Source organism: Poecile atricapillus, chromosome 4 (assembly GCF_030490865.1).
Source record: "Poecile atricapillus isolate bPoeAtr1 chromosome 4, bPoeAtr1.hap1, whole genome shotgun sequence".
Classification (NCBI taxonomy): domain Eukaryota; kingdom Metazoa; phylum Chordata; class Aves; order Passeriformes; family Paridae; genus Poecile; species Poecile atricapillus.
In genome coordinates this window covers 49,162,037-49,188,731 of record NC_081252.1, presented here as the reverse complement: position 1 = coordinate 49,188,731, position 26,695 = coordinate 49,162,037, and the positions used below count along the sequence as shown (strand labels likewise).

Here is a 26,695-nt window from a genome sequence, read left to right as displayed (position 1 = left end):
CGGCACCCCGGGGCCGCCGCCGCCGGCGCGCGTGCGCAGGAACGGCGCACCGGGGAGGTGATTCCCCGCTCTGCGCGCGCGCCTCGCCACGCGTGCGCAGGGGGGCGGGGGAGGGCGCGTGTGTCGCGCAGGCGCGGTGGGCGCGCGCCTCCCTGACCCCGGCTCACCTCGCCTCACCTCACCCCGCGGCCGCAGGAAATGGCGGCGGCGCGGAGCCACCGGGGCCGCCGGACGGGAGAGCGGACACCGGGCTGCCGGCGCACAGCCCCCAGCCGAGCTCACGGAAGAGGCTCCGCTGAACTGAGACGCTTCCCCACCGGCGTAATGAACCCGGCACAGAACGCGGTCACCCGTGCATTCCCAAAGCGGAACAAGTGATATCCCGGGTCCTCTCCGGGAATTGTATCCCGAGGTATTTAGGGGTTCAACGAACCCGTTCCAGCGGAGGTCTGTGCTTTCTTCTTTCCTGTGTATAAACCTGTGAAATTTCCAGAGCAGCAGAAACCAGAGGTGTTTGCCTCAACCCTTTCGTGTGTCCGAGGCTTTTAATACTAGCTGATAAATATGCGGCGACTGTTTAAACACAAACCTGTTAAGCTGCAGCAGAAGATTGCGGCAAACCGTTTTCTGTAAAATAAAACGCTTAGTAGTAATATTGTGTAAGTCATCCCAATTTTTTCTCTCAGTTAAAAGGGTTTTATTTTTCAGTTGATACCTGAATAACAATGTATCTAAAAGTGTTTATAGCAGTTTAATTCGTGTTTGTGTCTAGAACGAAGTAAAGAACTTGACTGCAAATTGTCATGGATTTCCTTTCTGGGTTACTTTTCAGGTAGTTCTGTTTCCCCATTCGATTCACAATTGTGACCAAAGTTTTATGCAAAAATATTGTAGGGACAGGGGGTTCTTTACCGGTAATGCTCCCAGAGAGCTAACCATGAGCTTTTCCACTGGAAGAACTCTGAAAAGCATTGGTTAAAACACTTATTTTTGTTACTGATTCATAATACTCAAATCCTAGCTTTCAGGTGAGGAGAATGTGACATAAGGAAAACTAATATTAATTACTCTCACAAAGGATAGTGCTCTTATGATGAAATGTAGTAGAGATAATAGGGTACAGCAGGAATGGAACATCCAAGAGAAAATGCAGAATATTTTCAACAAAAATGCAGAATTAGCAGAGCCAGAATATGGCAAAGAAACCAGGAGGCTACAAATAACGTCAGGCTGTATCTATCAAATTTGCCAGAAGATCTTTAGTAACCAGTGATAATTCTTCAGAAAACGTAGGGATGCTGCACCATCTCTTCCCACCATGCATGAATGGGAGCGTAACACATACTTACTGCAATGTTGCAGTAAAAAATTTTTCTTTGACAAGATCAAAACTACCAACACAGCTGTGGAGATGATACACATTTGCATTTTCTGCCAAAGCTGTGGCCAAAACGAGGTCATATTTTTAATGCTGCTTCTCTTTTGGCAGTATTTTGTAGGATTCTGAAGGAACAGGACAGCTTAGAGATGGTGTGGTGGTTTTATGAAACTATTCTCCTGAAAATACTATTGCTCTGCTCTTGTCATCAGTGTGACTTTGCTGTGTATTGACAGTTCTGATTGACTTACATAGGCTTTGTGAGAGCCAACATAACTTTTGAACAATGCCAAATTAAGAGCAGCAGGTATTTTGTGAATTGGTTAATGATAGGACCACATTGGGCCGGAAATGCAGAAATTTCCAGTGCACTTCCATTAACTATAGCCATGTTTCCTAGAGAAATGCCATCGCCATCCTGCATGACGTTCTTGACAGCCACAGAACAACCACCTGCTTAGTGTGTTCCTTTTTGATCCATGCTGGCCTGTTGAGGATCTGTTTGAGGAAACTGGTTTTGAAACCAAATTTCACATCACTCCAGAATACTAAAATGAGTGGATGTTGACTTGAAAGCCTGTCACAATCCACATAATCCTTGTAAAGCATGATTGCTAACATTCCTGGAGCCTTTTCTTCCTAACAGTGTAATTGACTCAGCACCAGAAACATCTGATTCTAACCTGCAGATTACCTTGGATTTTGCTGCTGCTGCTGCTTTGTCACATCTGATGGCTTTAATTACAACCGTGTGGTCACTTGGCTTGGACAAAGACAGGGTCACCAAAGGGGAGGTTTGGCTCTTTTCCCATCGCATCTGCTTCCACTGTCACACACTGCCTGTGTCCCTTGCAGCAGCCACTGTAGTGGGAGGGAGGCTCGCTGCTGAGAGGAAGCAATGCTACTTTTATAGCGGCCAGCTTTGATACTTGAAGGGACTGTGCAATCGTATCTAAAGTCCCTGGTGACCTATTTACATTTAAAACTACTAGTTAGTGTTCTAGTTTGAAGAGGCAGGTAATGACAGATAAGGCATTGTCTCTGAAATGCATCTACTAGTTATGCCTTTGAATCTGCAAAATAAAAGCTTCCAGCAGTTGTATCTGCCAGTGAGTATCTACCAATAGGCTTACCAAAGGAGTAGAAAACCATGTTTGAACTAATTTATGTCAGAACACCCGATCTTAATTAAATTTTTTTTCAAGCAATAGATGTTTTTATCACATAACTGGTTTTTGTTTTGTCCAACTTCTGCTGTAATAACAAGTAACAATTTATTCTGATATTGCAATAAATTCTCACAAGAGAAAAACTGACTTTTAATAAAGACCAAGATACATCCCAACAACAAAAATAAGAGCCAACTCAACTTTAGCTCAGAAAAATGTCTAACCATGAAATTGCAAAATACCTGTGCTTTGGTAATATTCTTACCATAAAAATTACGTAAATTCTATACAAATTCTTTGCTTTTTTCAGATCTTTTTTTCCCTTCAAAAATAATCAAATACCTTTTCAACCTTTAAGAAGTGGCCTTTAGATCTAATGATTACAAGCATTTTCCATAATGTGAATTATTTAGAAACATTTCTAGTACCTTCTTTTTTCAGATCTATTCCCCCATGTTTAGCTATTCCAATGAACGTGCCTTGTATTTCACCAGTTTATATACAAGTATTGTGGGTAAACATACTTAATTTATAAGTATATTTATAAACATAAATACTTGTCCTGGTAATTCTGAATGCAGCAGTTTACAATGGCTTTGGGAAACGTGCCTTCTGGAAACTTTCAGACCTTCAGGTTGAGGTGTTCATTAACCAGCAAACACATTGAGATACTAGAAAAGAATAAGGAAATATAATGACACTTCTGGTGTAAATGATTTTTAAAATAACTGAAGTTATTAAAACATTTAAAGAAGACTGTATTTGAATGGTCTGCTTCTACTTTAATTTGTTATAAGAATTTCAGGACAAATTTTAATTAGCTTCTTCCAAGATCATTGTGATTTAAAGAGCTGTTGAAGTAAAATGCATATCAGGCACAGCCTACAAAATATTTTAGTAAAGCTACTAGACACTTCAAGCACTGTGCCTCATTCTTCACTTAAGTTTTTAATGCTGATTTTGTCCACTGTGGAGTTTAAATGAGAGTTTTTAATCTGTAACATACATTTTACTTCAATTTATTTAAACTAGATTTCAGTTTAACATTTAAATACTTCACCATTCCTCAAGCAACATCAGGGAAACCTCTGTATGTTTTTATTTTTACCATGCCTTACCATGTTCATTATTTCCATAGTTACTGTTTAAAATACAATCACTATATAAATCCCAAAACCCAACCAACCAGTGAAAAAGCCCAGACACAGAAAGCACCAAAAGCACCAGGGTTTTTCTTATTCCCTCCAGTCCATTAATCTTTGAGAAATTATGATCTTTTGTACCTGACTGAAGTTAAATCAGCTGGTGTGGCCTGTGGACCTTAGAGGCCAAAGGCAGGTTGAGCCATTTTTGTTAAAAGGGATGAGAGACTTTGGGGATACTCATACTCATTCCTGAGAGTTTACAAGATTCCTCAGAGGTTCTTATTTATGCAATGGTAAATTGCAGAATTGGTTCTTCATTTTACAAATCAAATGAAAATCAAGAAAGGCCACTATTTTCCTTCTTCAGATCTTAAAATTTAAATTACTGTAATTCTAGCCATTTCATTTGGTTGTCCTATTCCTTTTGCTCCTGGAAAAAATATTTGATTCCTGACGATTAAGAATAAACTCCCTCCCAAAAAACTTTGAAAGAAGGAAAAGAGAAAACCGGTCTGAATCTAAAAAAATGATTAAACATTCTGTACTAACTCTCAGTGCTTTTCAAAAACATCTAATAGAGTTGCTAATATACGCAGAGGTAATCATGGGAGTCCTTTGACATTTCTGCTGCACCCTGTTACAACTTCTGCTACCATTAGAGAATTTACAGGGCAATCAATAAATTAACAAGTCCCCCAGCTTTCCTCAGTTTGCATAACTGAAACTTTTGATTTGTCCAAGTCAAAGGGGAAATAAAGGTAGAATAATCCTGTTAGACTACTCCCACCGAGAAAAGAAACTGTGAACAAGTGGACACCGCCTTCTTAGTGAAACTCAGAGATCTCAGTAAGGTTACATATATGCTGATAAGCATGCACAGCAAAATAAATATTTAGTGTATTTGAACAAAAATGAACTATTAGCTGTCACAAAATGAATTAACAAATCGAGCAGGTCAGATGCTCTATGATTCCACTCCCTCCAAAAATTTGCTGTTTCATTAGTCTCTTGTATTTCATTTTTCTAGATTTTTTTTTTAATTACCAGTTCAATTTTTTATATTGAAATATTCTACATCTTCTGAAAGAATGTAATTGTCTTGACCAATAAAGATGAATTATAACCCAAATATCCTCTGGAGCATTTGTAAACTTCATTTGCATACTGCTTTCCACAACTTTCTCTTAGCTTCACATATTTTTGCCTCCTCTGAAGACATTTCCATTCCTGCAAGTGTTGCTGCCAAATTCAAAAGTAAAAATAATAATAAGCACCTTTGGAACCTTTTGTATGCATTTTAAAATTATATCTAGTGCATCTCAATTACTTAAATTATTTGAGTAACTCTTGAGCTTGCAGTCTTAAAATTTTTTAGCTAGAAAGGCTTCTATGCCAATCTTTATTCAATAATATAATATTAAAAATAGTTTTCTTAATTCATCAGTACCAAATTTGGGAAACCAGAGTAACAAACAAATTGTACAAGCATTTATCATTTGAGATGAAGCAGGAAAACATTAGAGCAGGTACTAAATATTGGCATGATTCTGAATATGAGATTAGCTTAGGGAGGAATTACAGTACTTACACTAGTATTTACCAGACAGTTTTAAAATAATGAAAACTGAAATGTAAAATCAGTAGATGGCAGTCTCCATCTATAAAAGTACTTGCAAGATAGGAAAGGAAAATGCTTTACTGAAATTTGTTGAACTAAAAGCAGCTATTAGTTACACTAGCTGAAAGCCACTGTGAAATTCAGAAAAAAAAACCAAAAAAACATACACAAAAAAAATACAATGTTACTATACTCTAGCAACAATACATTATAGTTTTGGTTCACAACTTCCACATATTTATGTGAATTCTTTTCTTTCTCTGAGAGCACATTACTAGATACACTGTGTTAGTCCTAGAATTGTTTTAGTCATTTTAACAATTCAACAGCAATAAATACAGGTAGAATCTAGACAGAGGAAATGTTTTGATCACATTAGCTTTTTCATTTTGTGTAAACTTCATGCCTCATTTCTCTTAGTTGCAATAAATAGTTGAATAAGGTTGATTGTGTCATGGTTATGCCTAAGAACAGTGCGCTGTGTGTCACAGAATTCCAGAATTGCACCATGGCTGGGCTTGGAAGGGAGGTCACCTGATTCAACTCCAGCTCAAATAGCACCAGCCCGAGGCAGGCTGTCCAGAGCCATGTCCAGACAACTTCTGAGCATCACCAAGGAAGAAGACTATGCAATGTTTCAGTTGGTCACCCTCACAGTAAAAGAGTGTTTCCTGATATTCAGAGGGAACCTCCAGTGTTTCAGCTTCTGCCCATGTCTTCTGGTCCTGTCACAGGGACCAATGGAAACACCTTGGCCCTGTTTGCTTTATACCCTCCATTCAGGTATCTGTAGACATTGATTTGGTCTCCCCTGTGCCTTCCTTCAATATAAACTTCAAATGAACATTTTCCTGAAGTAAGAAATAGAAATGCCATTAAAATCTACCTTGAGTAAAAAGCAATCCAAACACAATAGCTGTTTATTAGGGATCCACAGCTGGCTTTTAAAACCACACTAGTTTATTGACTGGACCATCTTTTCCTTTTATGAGGAAAGGCTGAGGCAATGGGCCTGTTCAGCCTCAAGAGGAGAAAACAGAGGGGAACTGTTGACAGGACCTCATCAATGTCTGTAAGTATCTGCAGGGATGTTGTCAGAGGATGGAGCCAAGTCAAGTTCTTTTCAGGGGTGCCAAGCAATAGCAGAAGAGACCATGGGCAGAAACTGATGCACAGGATGTTCCACTTGAATATGAGGAAGAACTTTACTGTTTGGATGGCCGTGCACTGGAACAGGCTGTCCAGAGATGTTGTAGAGTCTCCCTTACTGGAGATAGTCAAGAACTGTGTGGATGCAGTCCTGTGCCATGTGCTCTGGAATGACCCTGCTGGAGCAGGGCTCTTGGACCTGATGACCCACTAAAATACAGTTTTCTTCTCTAATGGCATGTCATTCTCATACAGGTGGCATGTACCCCATATGCAAAACATTATCATAAAAGTGGAGCCATGTATGACAAGGTCTTGTTTTTCCTATTTTTCTTGTGCACATGGAAGAAAAGGGATTCCCACAACCAATTGTCCATTCTTTTTGTCTTGAACTGCACAGAAAACTCTATCCAAAACAGAAGAGAGAAAATGGGATTCAGAACTTCTTTCTTTGAATATTTATCATCCTTGCACAAAGCCCTAAAGACTAGCAGAAAGTGTCTTTAGTGTGGCAGAGTTGTCTTTGGTGTGGCAGAGTGAGGGGTAGTCTTTAATCAGGCAGAGAATGAGCCCTACTTGTGTAATTTGGACAAATGTTGAGACCATAATGCTTCAAACATAACACCTCCAAACACATGGTGGCCCAATGTATCTTCAGCTCAACTGAGGATGTATAACACTGGTTTCCACTGTGGCCTGTTCAGCACTTTTTTAAAAATATACAGCTTTCAGAGTAAATAATTTTGTTCTAACAGAACATATTAGCAAAATACAGTGTAAACTGTTTCTCTGTGCCACGGGCAGGAAGAAATAGACAGTAATGCAGGTTCTATCTGACATCAAAAGAATAGAAAGTGGAAAAAGGCAGTTGTGTCAGTCAGCAGACATTACTATTCAAAAGATGCTGAGTTTATTTTTTAGGAACATGTACAATAGTGATGTGCACTGCTGATCTTTATAGATATCTCACTATACCTGTGCATACCAATAGCTTTCCTATCAGTCTCATCAAAGCCATCTTCAGCTTCCTTTATTTCTTTAAGATTCATTCATTCATTCATTCATATGGTTTTACTAGAAGCCCAAACCAAAACAGATAAACAAAGAAATCCACCTTTTGTTCTCCACAGTCACCAAATATTTTAAATGTATGAAAAGTAATAGGCAGATGTGGACCTAATAGAAGAAAAATATGTATTTATTTCAGTAATTAGTTAAGTTCGCCATAACTCTGGGTAAGAGAGAGGAAAAAAAAAAACAACTTTATTTAATTATAACTATAAAGGAAAATACAGAATACAGGAGTGGATTGCTGCCAATAATTCAGAATGGTAATCCTCCTTACACTGACAGACTCCTTTATGAAATTATGTAAGTTAGTTATCTGTACATGTTAGATGTCATACTGCTTGTCACTGTCTGCATTGTATGTTTAATTCTTTTTAAAGAATCTTTTTTAAAATAACTAAATGAAAAATAATTAAAATTAAACCATAAATATTAACAAGTCTTGTTATAAGAAATGTTAATTATTAAAATGCAGAGTAAAAACAAGTGGGCAAGAAGAGGAAAAGGTCTTCTCAATTTGGCTTCTTCTGAAGCTGTAATTTTTCCAGCTGCCTTTTGAAGTTTCATTGCTCATCCAAAAGTGCAGAAGCAGGAATAGTAATGCTGAGGTCAATTCAAACCATGACAAGCCAATACAGTGTTAAAAACTTTAGCCCACTTCTAAACTGAATCATAGAAGCACAGAATGTTTTGGATTGGAAGGGACTTAAAGATCATCTAGTTCTGAGTAATTAGTTACTTTCAATATAATTACAACCTCAACAACATAATTTAACACAATTTTGGTGTGAAATTAAACTTGGAGAGAGAAGGTGGGAAGATTGTAAGGCTAACTTGTGCTTAACTTGTGCTTCTGAGTAGAGCTTCTTTCAGTCTCCATCAAAAGCACTTGAGTTTTCTAGTGAATTGTGATCCCACTTGCGATTAAGTCTTCTTCTAAATGAGAACCATAGTGCATATGTGTTCTTAATAGCTAAGAAAGGATGCCATTATATTTTAGTTGAATTAAAGTCACGATATTTCTTCAAAACCTGCAACTTGTTCAGGTTCCGTTTATTAAGGGAAAAGGGATTCTCATATTATACTTTTTTTTTCCCAGATGGTGAAGAGCACAAATCACAATGTATTCTGGAAAAAACACAGTAGTCTTGATTGCAAACATTCTCATTAAAACAACTCTCTGGCTGAGGGCCTTTATTTAGAAGGGAAAATTTGCTTAACAGGGTTGTTAGAGTCAATGTCCATTGCATGCAAACACTGACTCTTTTACAGTTGAATTACACGTGGTTGGTTGTAAACACCATAACACTAGGAAGCAAATAATTTTAATATGCTTTTAATTTAATCAAGATAGTAAAGACCTTCTTAACAGAACCTGGTTTAAGAATATTTACATTTGAATGATTTCTAATTGTACATTAATAATGAATAATTATTGTAAGGAAAATAGTATGTCCATGTACTCTGCATTCCTGCAGTTTTAGTTCTAGATCAGGAATCTATAATCCTGAAAAATAAGATAAAGCATTAGCTGTTGATACAACACTAAGTTGGATATAACACTTAAAAATTATGGCAGTATAAAATACATTAAAAAATAGAGCATTATAGTGTTGGTATACATTTTTACATCTCTCCAAATTGTTGCAGCTACTGAAATTAAATCCTGAAGTTTGCACTCAGTTTCAGTGTGAGGTTTTTATCTTCATAAAATTAGAGAATTACCTTCAGGATGTCAGTTTACTTCTCAGTATTCATCTGACAGGTAGTTGACTCAGTTCTTTTTTAGATTTACTTATCATCATCAGTATTTTCCAAATTGTTTACAAACATGGGATATTTTCCATTTCTTGCTGCCTGAAATACCTCTGTGCTCTCTGTTCTGTGCACTGAACACCTACAGCTTCTGTTCACTTCATCTGAAGATAAGTGTATTTAACACATCTGGAAGAAGTTTGTGGGTGGAAATCTAAGTCGATTACACAGTTAAAGGCTTACTGAGACAACTTCTCATCAAAAATATCATGGTCTATTTGGATAAAAAGGAACTAATTTACCTGTATATCATGATTAAAAGCATTAAATAAATACCTCCTTAGCGAAAATCCACTGATCTCCTTCCATTACGTGGCTGAAAGACAAATATTCAATAAGTTATATATTTTATAAAACTGACAGAATTTAGTAACAATGCCCTGAACAACTTTGTGTGTATAGAAATTGGTGAATTTCTCAGTAGTGTCATCGTGATTTTTATCAAAAATAGACCTAAGATAAATTATTTTTTCATCTATATCTACTTCTGGAGGAGAATTATACACTAAAATTTACTGCATATCGATGGAAGAATTAATTGTCTGTCTTGTATGATTTTATAAGGGGGAGAAAGCAGTAAGAAGTCACCTCAAGAGGTTGTTAATCCTTATTCTTTATGCATTTTCTTAAAATGCGCTTTCTGATTGTTGTTATTATTGCATTATGTTTGTTGCTATTAACAAACAAATACATGTCATTCTCAATGATTTTCTATTTAGACTGTATTCTTTGATATAGACAAGGACTTTCTCCCTTTTCACTGTGGTGTTTTTCAGAAATATTTTGCACTAGTGAGGATCTTGAAACAACTTCTACTAAAGCTGATAAAAAATTCCTTCCTGGGCTTAATAAGGATTTGTCTTTATTCTGGAAGCATGAATACACCAATGTTAATATTACCTATAACTTTGGTCTGTCATAACAACTCTAAGAATGCATGCCTGATTCATAAAAAATGTGGCTGTACAAATCTGTGGTATTTTCATTATAATTATAGAATAATTTAGATTGCAAAAAGACCTTTAAGATCATTAACTACAACTCTAGACACATTTTTATTTAAAATCATTAGCCACTTTCTTGTTTAAGTAGCAATAGTAACCAAAATCTAGAGATCTATTCAAATGTCTGACTTGCCACCTTCTCAATTTTGTTAAAGTGAAGTAAAAAGGCTCTATGGCATGAAAGCTGAACATAGTAGACACAGTCTCACGAGAATTCCTTTATCTAGTTTCTTACCTTAATGGTCAAAACAGAAGGAAAATGGCAAGGTCAGACCTAGCACAGTGTGTAAGCACGGAATCATATTTATATCGTGCAAACAGACCCTGTTGAACAACGCTTTACGAGGATTTTCCAGGATGTCGCATTTTCTAGAACTTTTTCAGACAAATAGATACAAAATAACCAATGACTTGTTAAGGCATAGAATGGCGTCATGTATACACAAATCTAGGAATATGATTTAAAAAAAAAATCCTACAATGCCTTTATTTTAATACAAGGAAGTGTCAGGAGCAGACCTGGGGACGTTCCTCTCTAGGGTGGAATGCTCTTACTGAAAAAAGTATCTTCAATCACAGAAATTCTTTCTGTAATTCAGTTATTTCTCTGCTTTCTTTTTCTTTGGTAACTCTCACCAAAAAAAAAAAAAAAAAAAAGAAAAAAATCAAACCAACCATACCCTGTAGAAAAAATAGCCTCTGCTTTGAATCATTCCTGGTCCTTGAAGTTCTTCCTAAAAAAAAAAGTGTTTTAAATTATATCTTCAGCTGAAAATTAATACATAGAGAGAGGTTGTTTATGTATATATAAAAAAGAATTCTTCAGTACTACATACAGTCTTACTCCTTAAATTATTTATATGCATTTCTCCATGTCAGCAAGGCAAAGTTTATGTTGTCATGCAGAAATAGCAGAGAACATATGAATGGAGCCAAATTCCACCTAAAGTTTTAGATCAGCTGAGGTTGCTTTTGAATGGTACTAAAAATGATGAATAGTCTTTGCCTCTGATTTTCTAGGCTTCATTACCCAGGCACAAGAGTGACTTCATCTCTACAGATAGAGTTGCTTTTTTGCATCTTGCAGAAAAATACAAAGTGTAAATATCAGAAATACTTGAATACCCCCAGAAATGAGACCCTAGACTGTTCCCAAAGATGTACCATAACCACCCCTCTCACATTAACTCCCAAAGAGCAGTGCTTATGATAGTCATGATATGACAGATATGACTGCTGCACACAGGGTGAAACAGCTGCCTGGTGATTCATATAGCAAGGAGGGTAACAAATAATGAAGAAAATAGAAATTCCATTTAAATGTAACAAGTACAAAGCATGAAGTATCCAGTTGCTTTAATGAGATCTTCATGATTAGAGAACACATATGCTTAATCACAGTGTTCTATTTGCTTCTGCTGGGATAAGATCGGAGTGATGTGTCTGTCCTGCAGGTGGGGAGACAGTAAATTTGAGAAACAGAATACCAGAACATGAAATGAAGATGGCTTTTATTTAGCAATGAAAGTATTTCTCAACTAAAAATTGGGGTACTGTGATCTCCTGGGTAAATATGATAAGGTGAAGTGTCATAGAAAGGAATCACTCCATGCTCTATTCTAATGCTGTGAGAATTGTGTCAAACAAGATGACTCCCATTATTTCCAAACTACAGAGGTAGATGCAATCCAGGGAAGCTTTCAAAGGAAGTAGAGTTTAAACCACACATAATTTTTGAGTCTCAATTTTAGTTCTGACTTCAGTTCACCATATATAGCATTATATTCAGTTTCTTGCTGTATGTAAAGCATCTGTATGATTTTTATTTCTATTATTCTTCTCATTCTAGCATTATCTGCATTTGAAACACCCATCTTGGATTTATAGTCTGATCACTACTATAATTTTTTATACTTCAAATGGGTAAAATTTTTTTTCTACATTGCCATTTGAGTATTACGGTATTCATATGTAATTTTTTCAACTTTTTCTATTCAATGTGTGAACAAAACTGAAAACAGGAACAAAATAAGCAGCTATTGCATGATTAAGAAATTCATTCAGAACAGAAAAATAATCAAGAGTACAACTACTGATGAGAAATTTTGATTTCTGTTAATGTAATTTTCCTCTTACAAACAGACACTTCTTAAAGATGTTACAAACATGTTATTGTTTGAGTTAGTGTCAGAAGTTTGGTATTAGAAAACGGCTGAAGCTAAGAATCTGTCATTTTTTAACACTCGCCTTCTAAACTTCTAAGGCTTTAGAGATTTTAAAAAAACCCAAAACAAACAAAAACCTGCCATAATAAATATGCAAGCTTATTCACAAACCTGCATGTTTATATGTATGTACACAGAAAACTGTGTGTTCCTGAAGATGTATGATTACTTAGAGTTTTATTATATTTATTTATTTGTTTGTTTGTTTGTTTGTTTGTTTGTTTGTTTGTTTTAATGTCTGCCCTCTAGAAGGTATTTTGCTCAGTCTCTTATATTGACTAGCCAAGAAAATGCTTGAGCCTTCTTTCTTAGATCATATCCTATCAGGCAGGCTGTAGCTCAAGACGAATCAAAGCCATGAAAAAATCTGGTGTTTAAAACTGTGGAGAAATAATGAATTTAATAGAGCATGTTTCCTCCTTTGCCCATTTTCAATTCCTTATCTAGTCAGGAAGAGAGGTGGATGTGTTTATGTATAGCAGGTTCTGTTTTTCTTCCCAATATGACGAAGACAAAAGATCAGCAGCAAGATAACCCTTCCTGAAGCACATTCTGTGACATTGAGATTTGGGTAGTCCGACCAAAATATATAAGCAGAAAGGTCTACAAGGGCATTTTTAGAAAAGCTAATGAATCACAAAGTGTGAGAACATAAGCATGCAGAGTTTAAGTTTACATACGTCCAGTTTGTATCTCTTCAGTCTTCTCTCATTAAGCTGAGGAACGAGTTGCAGTAAAGGATGCAGGACAGACGACTGAGAGGACACGAACACACACACATGAACAAAAGTGGAATTTGGCCCTTGTGATGAAAAAAAGTCTCTTTCTGCAGTATTGGCTTGTGGTCCAAACATGCACCAAAAAAAGGACTAAAGACTGAGAAACTTCTTAATTGAAAAACTTATTTTTTTTAACATTTTTACTTGACAACAAACAGGCATCAACATTTAAATTTTCACTACACAGAGCAATGGTGAGAAATGCTATGTATCCTCATCTTTACTAACTGAAAGTTCAAAACCGTTTACAGACTCCTGGAATTAGTCAAACTTTGATCAGTCTCTGGGAGTGGTACCGAGAATATTTCTGTACACTGTTCCTACTAACACTTCTTAACAGTTTTCTACTATGGAAGTTAGCAGTTTCAACATTTGTTGTACTGAAAATTTCATTTTACTTGAAAATAAATAGCAACAAAAAAATTGGATTTTTTGCTAAAGAGCAGTGTACAGTAGAAATCCATTCTCTTCTCAAGGGACATTTTTAACCACAGCATTGGTCACTCTATCTAAGCTCTGATCATGAAATTCTTTGAGTTCAACAAGACTTTAAGCTTGCAGACAGCTTAATTATGCACAGTGGCATTGTGTGCAGCCTAAGTGCTCACCGTAGGAAAACACAACTATGTGGAACTTTGGATAGAGGTCCACAGGAAGAAATAAAGTATAAAAAAACCTGTGTTCCATTAACCAATTTAAACCTTTAACTCATATACATGTAATTTAAAAAACAATGAATTTTTTGCTACTTAGAGAAGTAATGCAATTAAGAGAATTGTAATGTATGGAGTAACCAGAGTACCAAAGTGGTATTGTACTTCTTAGGTAAAAAGAACTTGCTTATTTGTAGCAAATTTTTTGCTATCTGCCTAAGGTAGGCAATATGGGATCGTAACACCTAAAAAAGAAGGAGTCTGATGTGATTGAAGCAATTAATGAACATCCCAGCTTGGGATGATCCACCTGGGCTCTGTCTTGCAGCCAGTGGATTGGGCTTATAAAGCCAAGGAATGATGGATCACCTAAGTTAGTATCTCTGAGAATGGCTAGAAAATTGTCATCTGAACAGCTAAACAGCTAAAAGAAGTGAGGAAGTAGTAATCTCTGGGGGCAGCAGCAAAGGTATTCAGGATGGTGGTGCAGTGGGATGCAGTAATCTTTTAAGCAGGAGCAGCAGCAGAAATAGCTCATTTCACTGTGCCTTAATTACCATTAAAGCCTCCAAAGCAGCTGTAGCATGAAAACATTGACGCCAATATGAGCAATATCACTTTCTAGGAAATACACCACATATTTCTGGAGAAATGTAAAGAACAAGGCAAAAATGGACACTGGCAGGTAAGAATGATTGTTATGAAACAAGAAAATATGAATATGTTTAACTCTCTCAAAACCCTATGGTGCATAGATACACAAGGATAACAGAGGATGTTTGCACTTCAAAAGTGAGATCACATACTTGGCTTGTTGGTTTATGAGAATATTTCTAGAGCAACAGTTCTTAGCCCTGGTTTAAACAATACTTTTAATTCAAAATATAATCCAAAGTCCAAGTGAGACTTAAATACTATTTTGCCTGCTACATATTTATGAATTATGCAAATGAATTAATACAGTTTAATTAATAATTAATAAAAATGTTTCAAGTGTATCTAATAGTTATGGTCCTGTTCTCAGGTCCTGTAAATCCACATTGTTTCACTGCATGTGCTATGTTCCAATACCCAAAAAAAAGTATTTTATCTCATTCTTAAAATTTGAAACTGCAAGATAAAGATTCAGTTGGGATTCCATGAATGTTTGGTTGAGTTTGTTAGATTTTTTTTCCTGTACACCTGTACAACACTGATCATCCTCCCCCATATTATTAAAACACCTTCTGTACTGTAAACATGCAGCTCCCAGTCCTGAGTTTACTATACAGTTGGAGAGACTACTGCAGAAAGGAATATTGCCTTGGTTTTACATACAAGTACATGTGTACTCACTCTTAAGGAGGTGCTATGCCACTTACCATGATGTCTGAGTTTCCCGAGTCATGAGTCTTAGAATAATGAAATAAAAACTGTTTGAAAAAATTAAAAGTGGGGTTTTACTACAGAACAGGGCAAGAGTTTTATGATTTTCTTGCCTTTTTTTAGTGTGATTATAGGACATATATAGACATCTTACCCTTTTGGTGTTGGCTTTCTCATCTAAACCCTGTGGGAATAATAGTTGGTAGAAAGGCTTTTATTCATTAAAATAAAAAGAACAATGGATAATTTTGATTACATACATAATCTTTTCAGCACTGGGCTAAAATATCCTTCTTCCTTGGCAGATATATGTCTTTGCTTGTCAATCTAATTAATTATTTCAGACTCTGTAGAGTGTATTGATTACTCTGCCCTAGAAGAGTTAGATGTGTTTAGCAGATGTTCCCTTGTTTATCCCCAGACTCTCCTAAGTAAATTTATTTGTCTCTTGAGAATTCATAGTTTTTCAAATCTGAAGAAATAAAAACACCTAACACTTTGTACCCAGACTGGAGAAAATTTTCCAAAAACTGATGTATCCCTGTTGTCTTTACAAAGTGTTACATTCTGGCAGATGGCATTTCAGAGTAAAAACTGATAGAAGTACTTCCAGTGCTGAATGACACTTTGCATACTGGGTCTTCAGAATTCATTACAGACAATGGCACAGTGAGAGATCAGGCTTCAAAAATGCTAAGCAGTCTTTTGTATGTGTTACCTGTGGTTTCTGGAGGAATCCCATGACCAAAAAACAAAGTTCTTCCAGTGTAGTGGACACCTAATGCAAAGAAAACAGGAAATCGGGTATCACAATTCCAATTCTACTACATATAACAAACAGTGTCAAAATTGTAGTTACCTCTGTCTGACTGACCTGAGGCTGAGCATCTGTGGACAGGTAAGCAGAACATGCATCATCTATCTGTAAGAGTTCACACAGTTTTTTTAGGAAGCCAGAGTAATAAAAACAAGAGAAATATGCATATTTTTTGAGAATGGTAAGTGCAGCTAATGGCTTGGCAAGCTTGCCTACTGTAAGGCATCTTTATATGTCCATTCATGAAACACTTTGCATTCAAAGGGGGAAAAGGCTTTAACCACATAAAAAAAAAAGAAAACAACATCAACAAACTTATACTTGCTTGATCTGTACAAACATACATATCAGTGACCTCTTTCCCTACCCACCACACACTCCTCTTAACTGCAGATTTCTCAGACTAAGTCATATTTTAAGTTATGATTGTAAGCATCTGGGGCATGATCTGTAAACTTGAATCTCTTCTGCAGTACCTTTGAATTATACAAAACTGTGAAGAAAGTGACTAAACTAAGGCAAGGGATTCAAGGATCAATCCTCAAACACAGCTCTTTCAATTGGATTATGGCATCCCTACAGGCGTATGACACATGCATCCCTTGAGTGATTATGATCTATGCTGGCACATCTTATGCACACCATAATCCATTTGTGCCAGAAGTTTCCTAAACACTGTCTGAAACACCACTAGTGTTTGTCTTCACCAGTCTTTTCAAAGCTGTCTTTGTTCAGTGCAGTCATGATCTTGTCTTGGAAGAAGTACTGAAGATGTGATTCCTATCCTTCCTCTCCCTACAGTTCTAACCTTGTATTAATTACATCCTCCTTCTGTTTCTTTTCAAAGATGAAAGAATAATGTAATACTGAGTAATTTTTAGTTGAGTTTTTAATAGAGAAGGAATAAGAAATGGAATAAAAGGTATTTGAGTTCAGAGAAATAATATTACCAGTGCTGAAAGCTCTGAGTATTCTGTAAGGAAAAGTCTCTAGCACTGCAACTGAAGTTGCACAGTTAAATAAAGATGACAAAAAGCAACATACAATTTTATTAAGTAACTTAAAAGTTATATCAATAGTAGCCTCCATCAGTATATGCTATTTTTTTTCCATTTAACATTTGGTAGTGTTAGACAAAAAAAAAATCTTTGCCACTCATGTTGTTCACAGGCTGCCTAAAAAACATTGTGATTTTGTGGGGCAGGGTTTGATAGACCAGGCAATGCAATTGTTCTTGCAATTTTTTATAGATAAAAAGCAATAAGTGACGTGCATTAGCAATGAAAACATTAAAGAAAAAAGGAAATTAAAAAAATAATGCTTATCTGAGCACTTCAGGACAGGAGATGATTCATTTCTCTGGAGACAATCTATGAGAAAGCATTAGCAGACATAGTGGGAAAACTAATAGCTCACAGGATTCCCTTTTCAAATAGGTTTTGTTGGTAACACATCCTCTCCTTTCTCTTTTTCCTTCATCTTGCATATGTTTGAGTGTATTAGTTCAGCTTCAATATTTTCAGGGTAAGGAAGTATAGAGGAAGTCAGCAATTAATGAGCGAAAATCAAGCTGAAGTAATTTTGGAAGCTTATGCTAAAAAAAGAGCTTTTTCCTCTTGGGGATTGTTTGTGTTTGTGTTTTGTTTATTTACTTGGCAAAGAGAACTACCATAATTCAGTAGCAGAACAAGCCAGAGCCTGCTTTGTGTTCAACACGGTGTCTTTCAGCTACAACCTTCACAGACAAAGTGAGGGCTGAGGAAAAGCCACAGTTTCTGCTAATTCCTTTTTTAAAAATTAATAGTTTCTATCTTCTATGCATCTTCTTCAAAATTTTCTCTCCTGTCTCAGAAATGTGGGCTGAGGGTAGGAGATTGCAAGTTGCTTGAGGTTGGTTAAATAACATAAAGAAAGAAAAGGAAGTAAGAGAAAAGTAAAGAAACAAAATACTTAGTTACAAAGCTCTCAAATTTATAAACTCAGAGCCATTCCTGGAATATACTAGGTTTATTCAGAGGCAGGGTTTCTCCTGTGTAATCCACTGGTAAATTAGCAAAGAGTGAAGAATCTGCACTTTATGGAACCCTGGTGAACTACTATGAGTGAGTAATTAGGTTGATCTAGGGTACTTAACTATATATCTAATTCTCTTTCTTTTGACCCTTTCCAGTCCAGCATAATTCTAATTCTAATGGTAACTTTATATTGCTTCTAATAAAAAATTTTACAAAATTTAGTATCTTATGCATACCATTTTCTTCATTGAAATCAAAAGGACCTATTTCTTGGTTGCCAGTCACCACAGAGACAAATCTTACAGCTAGCAGATCTTATCAAGACATTCAGAAATGTATAAAACAGCTTTTTAAATCCAGAATGTAAATAACTCATTTTCAAAACCTCCTTACAGTTATCAGGATCTTACTTCCCAAGAGATCCATTTTTTCCTGGGTCATAAACACCACTGGGGCTCGTTCAAGTGCCAGTCTGGAGTAGGTTAGGTTTTGAGTCACCATGTCCAATATGAACTGTGGGGACATGCCAGTGAGCAGAATGTCTCCTGTAATCATCTCAGTCAGAAAAAATTTACTCTCTGCATCTGTCCCCTTGATGCATCACTTAGTTTCCAATGCTGTCAAAAGCTACTAAATTAAATGTCAACACAGTAGTTGACAGTTGCAGCAACACCAGGGCATGCAAGTTGGAGGGTAAAGCCTTTCCACGTTATGCCCTGGCACTCCATCTGTGCCAAAAGGGCAGGGAAGGGCCTGTGTTAGCACCTGCGTCACACTCCAGGGTCAAAACAAACATTCATTTCAGAGATGAGAGTGGAAGTTACCATATCAATCAGCAGCCAAATGTTAGAGAGGATAATTGACACGGTACATTGTCCTTTCCTTCATAAATTGAGGGCTAGGATAGGATTGAACAGTGTCCCAGCCTTGTGTGCTAAACAGAGGATGCAAGAAGCAAGACTGGATGAGTTGAAACAATTCCTGAGTATCACATACAGACTCTAAAAGTACCAGATGGGAGGGACATTGTGGTGTTTCCAAGGACAGTGTTTGCATGGACAGTGACAGTTATCAAACATAGCTCTCCATCGAGACAAGACAATCTCAGAATGACATCTCTACACCTAGTCCAAACATCCTCCTGAAGAAACTGTTCGGAATACCTGGAAAATTAGATATTTCACCTCTTTGCTGATGCCAGGATAGGAGACATACAGGAAGACTGGAAGAAAGCACAGCTGAACTCTGGGCAAGAGAAATACTGGATAGTGAAGTGGGACTGGAGCAAGGATGGGCACAGAAGAAATGGAAGGATACCACATGGTAGATGATGCTTGTTGGAGTCTGAGGTGCAAAGTGTGTGCCCTTGTTTCTGATGCTTAGTTTTTCTGTTTTTCTGGGATCCAGAAAAACACTGAATTTCATATAATATGAAATTCATGAGCATGTTTTCATGGTGATACATGAAAACAAATGTTAAAGTTAGATAGAAAAAGCTAAAAGTGTGAGTGTGTAGATTAGAAAGTTTTTTTAAATCACTGGGTGAAAAAGTTAGTTTAGAGAACAGGAGACAAGATGGAAGATTTAGGGTGTTGTCTCTTATCCTTCTTCTTTCTTCTTCATGTTCATCTCCTAGAGGTTTTTGGGTAGTAGTGAGTGATTGGATAGAGAATGTCGTAGTGCATCACAGAGGTGATGGGTCATTGGGTCATTAAGAAAATATAAGTGTCTATTGTTAATTGGGTAAAAATAGGTAAAAAGATAAAAGAACGGCGTGTTTTGGGGCCATTTTGTGCATCAGACACGAAGTGTGCCACAAGGCCTTGTTTGTACCATCAGAAGAAAGAAATGTACCAGATTGCAAAGATTAACCTTGTGTAGCCAGCCTGGAGAGACCTGTTAAGTTTTGTGATCACCTGTTAATAAACACGAGAAACAAGATTCTAACGAGCTCAGGAGTTTTCTTCAAATCATAAGAACTGAAATAAGCAGGGCTCCCCATGAGAGAGGATCCCAAAAGAATTCAGTCCAAAGGAGGCTGAGAAATCCAAGAATAAAAAGAAAAATACAGGAGAGATGCAGCAGAAACAGAGAAACAGAAAAAGGATTTTTTAAAGAAAAGTTACAATGCTTACCTCTTTCAAGAGCTGCAAATCCTCATCTGAATCGAGCACTTGGGATGGCATTGGTGCACCTGGAAACACAAACCATGCTTAGCAATGCTGTACAGCAAAGGTCATTTGTATAAGTGTCCCATGTCACATATACCTAGCACAACCTGCAAAGACCAAGACCTGCTTGGTCCAAGGAAGTCTGTGACCCTGGGTGCTCCGTGGTTTGTCCAGTAGCTTTTGCCTGCTCTATTTCAGCAACACAGCAGGATGCTTTTTCACAGGTTCACAGCAGATATGGACACCCACATGTCTGAGCAATAAACAGTGGGGAAGTTTCTTAGGTGTCACTTAGAAAATCACATTCCAGTTCCTACAACCTCCAGTTTTCTGAGAACTCTGCTCACCTCCAGTGCATGCACTGCAAGTTGAGGATCTGGACTCTACTTCTTGCCTTCTTGTATGCTACAGCTGCAGAATTGAACATGTAATGTACAACTGCATATAAATAGTGCCCATGATATGAACCTGTTGTTTTGAGAAGCTGATAGACAGTACATGTGTAACTGGATATGTTTCCTCTGTCTTGCATATGTGATGTGGAAAAGCTTGTCCCTCAGTAGATTAAATGTGCTCTTAATTGCAGAATGATGCAGTGAAACTATGCTTAACTTGGGGCAGCTCCTTTCTCTACTTCTACCCAACCAGGCTGCAGACATGGACGCCACTGTCCCAGGGTCCCTTCCAGCTCATTGTCCAGAACATCCCTCTTACCACATTATTGTACCTGGCAGCGTATTTCTGATAGCAGTGTATTGTTAGAGCCTCTGTAAATAACAGACATGAGAATCAGACACTACGCCGTGGGTATCAGAGAGGGGACGTGCTGTAACTCCCCTGGGAGGGAAACTGGTGCCAGACCTCTAGACCTAGCTAGAATGTCCAGTGAGCAGGGAATAAATGATCACCATGTTATTTGTTTTACATTTACCCCTAACAACAATGATCACAACAGTAGTTAGCTCCAGGCATTAAGGGATGGATTTCAAAATCACATTTTTCTACTGGCACAGACTTAAGGCAACTAATTATTATGGATGCTTGCTTTGCCCAAAAAAAATTAGAGGGGCTCTTAATTTCACACTATATAAAAGCAGTATTTTTAAAAAAATCTCTGAGTTATTCACTTAACAAGAAAACTGATTTCCAATTCTTTGTTTCATTTGAAAGAAAAATGCCAAATAAATTAAAGGTGCTACAATTGTCTTACGTTTTCTTCTGCTCTTCAGTTAACTTCTGGACAGAGAAGATAAAGTATTTCACCCACTCCTCACTTTCCTTTAGCCTTCTCTACATATTCAGAAATTTTTATTTCGTGTGCAACCCCATTTGTTTTGTGTACCCAGGACTGTGTTCCTGCAGAGACTGAGCAGTGTTCCTCCATCACCCCAACCAGAACAGGGCTGCAGTACCTACAGGACTTCATTATTTTACACAACAGCACATACAGTGAAACATTAAGGTTTTTGTAAAATACACAAAATAACCATAGGGGTATGGGGAAAAAAAAGAAAGCGAGAGAGAGAAAAGAGAGAGAGGAGAGGAGGGAGAGGAGGGAGAAGAGGGAGAAGAAGGAGAGAGAAAGAAAGAAGCACGTGCTATTGAAGAAAAGACTCATATTTAAAGGGAACATGGAGGGGGAAATCCTTCTACAAAATCAACATTGTTCACAGCACATTTGCTCTCTTGTCCTTCAATTTTGCCATCTTTAAGAAATTCAACTGCTTTCAAGGCAGTAGAATGCCAGATGCACAGCCTGGGACTCACTTGTTACATCTTCTCTTCCCACTACTGCATCCCTAAACAAACTCCTGGTGATCATTTGTGTAATAACAGTGCTGAAATACTGTGTGCCACTGCTCTCCATTGCAGTCCTCTTCCTTCCCTCCCTTCTTCCACATCTTCTGAACTTATTTTTAACATAATATTAAGTATGCTGCAAATTAGATTTCTTTGGTTATTGATATTAAAAAAACACAACAAAGCAGAACAAAAACTCACAGCTAAAGCAAATCACATAAATATAATACAAACAAAATAGAAAGAGTCCTTGCACAGCATTTTGTAATGTTACTTTACAAGGTGTAAGCAGCTAATTTATCTGAGGTGGAAAAATAGAGTAGAAAAGAGAATATGGTTTGTTAAAAAGTCATCTAGATGTTTCACATGATCCACCTGCTACAAAAATAGCAACTTTCAGGATTCCTCACCTGATAAATATTGCTACAGGTTGGAATGACTGCCGGAGGGTCCTAATTTATCCTTCTATTTTGTGATACATGTTGTTTCATGCCTTTTCTTACCTTTTAAAGTCAGACTAAATGATACTTAGAATTAAAGCTCTTTTCGCAGAAGCCTATTCCCCGAGCTGCCGGAGTGTTTTGCCAGGACAGAGTGATCGTACCGGGACACGGGAAGAGTCTCCGCAGCCCAATCCCCGAGCCGTGCCCAGCAGCCGCCCCGCTCCGGCCGCAGGCTGCGGGCCCCCCGCTCCCTAACACAGCTCACAGCTGGCGGCACAGCAGGAGGGGGTGGCGAGCGGCGTGATCCTCACCTTTGCAAGCAGAGATGGAGGAAGCGAGGAGGACGAGGAGGAGCAGAAGGAGCGGGGCCGCGGGCAGCGCCGTGCCGCCTGCTCCCTTCCCCGGGCTGCGCTCGGGGCTGGCGGCGGGGGGCTGGCGGTGCCACCGGTGTCCCATGTCCGCGGAGCTCCCGCCGCTCTGCCAGCCGCTCTTCTGGGCATGTCCTCGCTGCCTGCCCCAACTTTTTAAATCCCCCGACACGTGGACGAGCCCCAGCCCGGCTCGGGAGGGCTGCCCCGCTCGCCCCGGCCGGTGACTCAGCCCGCTCCGCCCCGGCGCAGGGCCGCTGGAACCCGTGCTGGGGCGGTGGGTGCCCCTGCTTGGCACAGAGCCGAGCCGCTGGCCGGGCTCCGGGCCCTTTATTAAACCCCCTCGTTAAAAAGAAAGTCCGTGTTTTAATGTCCCGGAGCCCTGCAGGAGCCGCGGATGCTGGCGCGGAAGGCGCTGCTCCCTCCCTGCCGGGGATGCTGGCAGAGATGAAAGCGGGGCCGCAAAGGGGGGTTCAGACGCTGCCCCAGCCCCTGCACGGGGGAGAAGAGGCGGGATTTAAAGTGGGTAAATCGGACCCACCAGCTGATCTGCCCCCAGCTAGCTGAACGTGGGAGAAGATCTCGTGGGGCTTGCATGAGGGAGAAACCTGCGGTGGCTCTGGGGACGCGGGGCTCTGGGGATGGCACCCTCAGACTGCTCACTGAATGTTCTGAGGACTGCCCGGCTGCAGGGATGCGACTGCCTCCTGACTTCTGTGCCTTACAGACACACATAATGCCACACCACGAGACGGAACTCAGCGATGGGGTAATATTTAGCGATTAAAATCCTAACACTGTGCCTAACAAGGTGTTTTACTTATAATACAGCTGCAGACCTTGGTCCCAGTTGTTATTTGTGCCTGTAGATAGTGAAAGCAACTACATTATATAGCAGACAAAAGTACACAGACTGCAGATCTGCTAAGGCACTTGGGCAGTTTAGTCCAGGCATCCCTGAAGCACAGCAAGGTCTGGCTTACCAGAGTGGCTACCTAAGTCCACCGTTCCTCCTGCTGCCAGATCCAACAAATGATGAGCGAGCAAGATGCTCAAGCTACTTCTGACCTGTTCCTCACACCGAGCCCAGCAGCAAGATGTGATTTTGAAGTATGGTGAAAGTCTGACTATCTGTGCTTTCTCACCATTTGCTCCAGGAAGAGCCTGTACAGCTGAGGTGCTGCTCCAATGCTGCAGAGATGGTTTCAGGGCAGGAGATCCTAGTTTAAAGTCTATGATTTGTTTTCCTTTCTTTTTCCGTTCACTCGTATTTTTTTCTCATGGTTGTTTTTATTCTGTCAAAGGAAATTAGTATATCACAGTCCAGCAATGAGAAAATAATGCAATAGTATTGTCCAAAACAACTTGCAGTTCTTTTTTACTATTTCTGTGGGTTTTGACTGGGGCTAAATAGTATATGGTGGAGTAAATATGCCTGACAAGAGCAGCTGCTGTTACTGTGAAATAAAACAAAACTTTGATTTACAGCCATGGTGTTGATGTCTGCTCTTTGCCCTCACCTCTATGAGTTGGATGTGAAACAAAGTGGGCACTGCCACCCTGGACACCTTGACAGGCCATGGAAATTGCAAAATCTTTGCCAAGTAACATGCTAAGGATGTTATAAAATTCTTTTAGTAATAGAAGCATCTTCTCTATCAGATTCAGTAGCAAAGCTTTCCTTTATACGTCTGGGAACTGAGCTAATCCTCGTGTCAATGGAGAGCCAGTTATCAGACCAGTACATAAATTGAAGAAGCCTGTATTTTGTATGTATGATTGTATTTGTACCTACCTAATTAAAAGAGTTTTTTAAAAACAGTCTTAATTGAGGGATTGCATTTAGCTCTGGTTTTTTCATTAATAAAAGCAGAACACATTTATTTGAAGAAATTATCATAAATGGGGAGTCATAAGTGCTGAAAGGTATCTCCCTAATTTTTCTTGATTCAACTGCATGAATCAGTGTCCTTTTAGGCTTAAGCCTAAGGAAAGATTTAATTTGTTATGCATTTTAATAATTACAGTCTTGTTAAATATTTAATAGATTGTGAAATAAAAATAAATTACAGTCCATTATGATTTGAGTGCAGGATACCTGTGGATATTCTGCACGTGTTGAGTGGTGCAGAGTGTTTCAAGAATACTGAAAAAAAGATACATCTTGAATTAAACTTTAGTTTCAGGTGAAAGGGCCTGATTTGCCCAGAAGTTGCATTTTTGCAGTGTGTTTTAGCACTGCAAACAGAAAAATTTTGCTAAGCCCACTTGCACAAAAGCATATCAGGAGATTTTGAAGATGATGAGAAAAAAATTCCAGGTAGAAAATTTCTGGTCTTCCATTTACCATTAAAAAAAAAAAAAACCAAATATTTCTCACTTGCTTGGATTTGTAATGCCAGATAATCCTTCATCTGAAAGGTGAATTTTGTTTTCAGCTGATTCCTGCTAATGGGCAGAACCAGTAGCCATTACACATTCAATCCTACTTGTGCCATGAGTTACAGTGTCTGAATCCTAACAGGCTACACTCCTCCAGTACTTCCAACCTAGAGTGAACTCCATTTCATTTAGACTATGCCTTTTTACTAAAAGCATCAGTGTAGTTTTGCATTGATACCTGGGTAAGGTAAACTGATTAGGGCATAGTTATAATCCTCCTTACAATATACCAGAAAAAAAAGGTAACTTCTAACAAAAATGTACATTTGCACTAAGCTCAGACTATATATTATACCAAGTTAGTATTTCTACTGAAATTGGTGCAAATTTTGACAGGGAAAGTTTACCAAGCTTGAATCTGAGTTTATAGGACACTTGTATGGTTTATGAGAGTCATCTTTATTCAAGGAACTAACTGAAAATCAAGTAAGCATTCTTGTAAACAGAAGAAAAAAATACGTCTTTCTCTATTGTATCTGGTTTTGTTTTGTTTAATTGCTTGATGAAATTAATGTTACACTATTGCAGGAACAAAACACATCCTCATTAACTGAATAGCTTGGAGGATGTTTTGGATGCTGTAATTAGCTTCTTTGAAATATTTATGTTTTTCCTAATGTTGCTTGAATAAATGTTAATTATGGCTAGTGGAAAGGAAATCAAAGAGCTGAGTATGTGAAAACATCATCTTCTCTGTCTCTGCAAAGGCAGGGTCAGGAGACATGTCACTGAATCCACTCGCTGCATACACGCACACACAGCCTGTGAAGAGGTCAATGCATTCTGCTTTTTCTACAACTTTAATTTAATAAAAGTGATGAGAAATCATTCCTCCTACGCCTGAATGCAAGCACTAGGAGCGCTTTTATCCATACTGCATTTTCTTCACCAATGTATTCCAAACTTACTGGAGAATGCTTGAAATGGCTCACTGTGTGCAAGCATGCAGGTGTTTCCCACAAGATCAGATGGGTCCATTAATAGCTTGTTAATCCTTCTGTACAACGGGCAAGTTATGTACATGGATTTTGTTCTTACTTGTTTATGTCCTAGGGTATTAAATTTTGTGAAGACAAGTCTCAAAAATTAAATAATGGCTGCTCAGACACTATGCTCCTTCAAGGTATTCTCTCCTTTTATTACTAATAATGAATAGAAAATCTGTGTCAAAACAGAAAAAAGATCCACAAAGAAAAGTCCCTGGAGTCTCAATTCAAGAATAAGCATCTCTAAATGGGCTTTTATTACAGTGTTGACCTAACACAAAGAGA

The 26,695-nt window shown here is 38.2% G+C and overlaps 1 protein-coding gene across 1 annotated transcript; it reads right to left on the bottom strand.

Annotated features, from left to right (window-relative positions):
• Positions 1–9,617: 9,617 nt before the first annotated feature.
• On the bottom strand, positions 9,618–23,070 carry NMU (neuromedin U). The gene is made up of 9 exons (XM_058838203.1): positions 22,926–23,070; positions 20,336–20,394; positions 16,243–16,290; positions 16,087–16,146; positions 15,523–15,552; positions 15,365–15,415; positions 13,252–13,326; positions 11,027–11,080; positions 9,618–9,658 (listed from the first exon to the last, which is right to left on the bottom strand). The coding sequence occupies exons 1-9, from the start codon at positions 23,068–23,070 to the stop codon at positions 9,623–9,625; spliced, it is 558 nt and encodes a 185-aa protein (XP_058694186.1). The 3' UTR covers positions 9,618–9,622.
• Between the last annotated feature and the right edge of the window lie 3,625 nt (positions 23,071–26,695).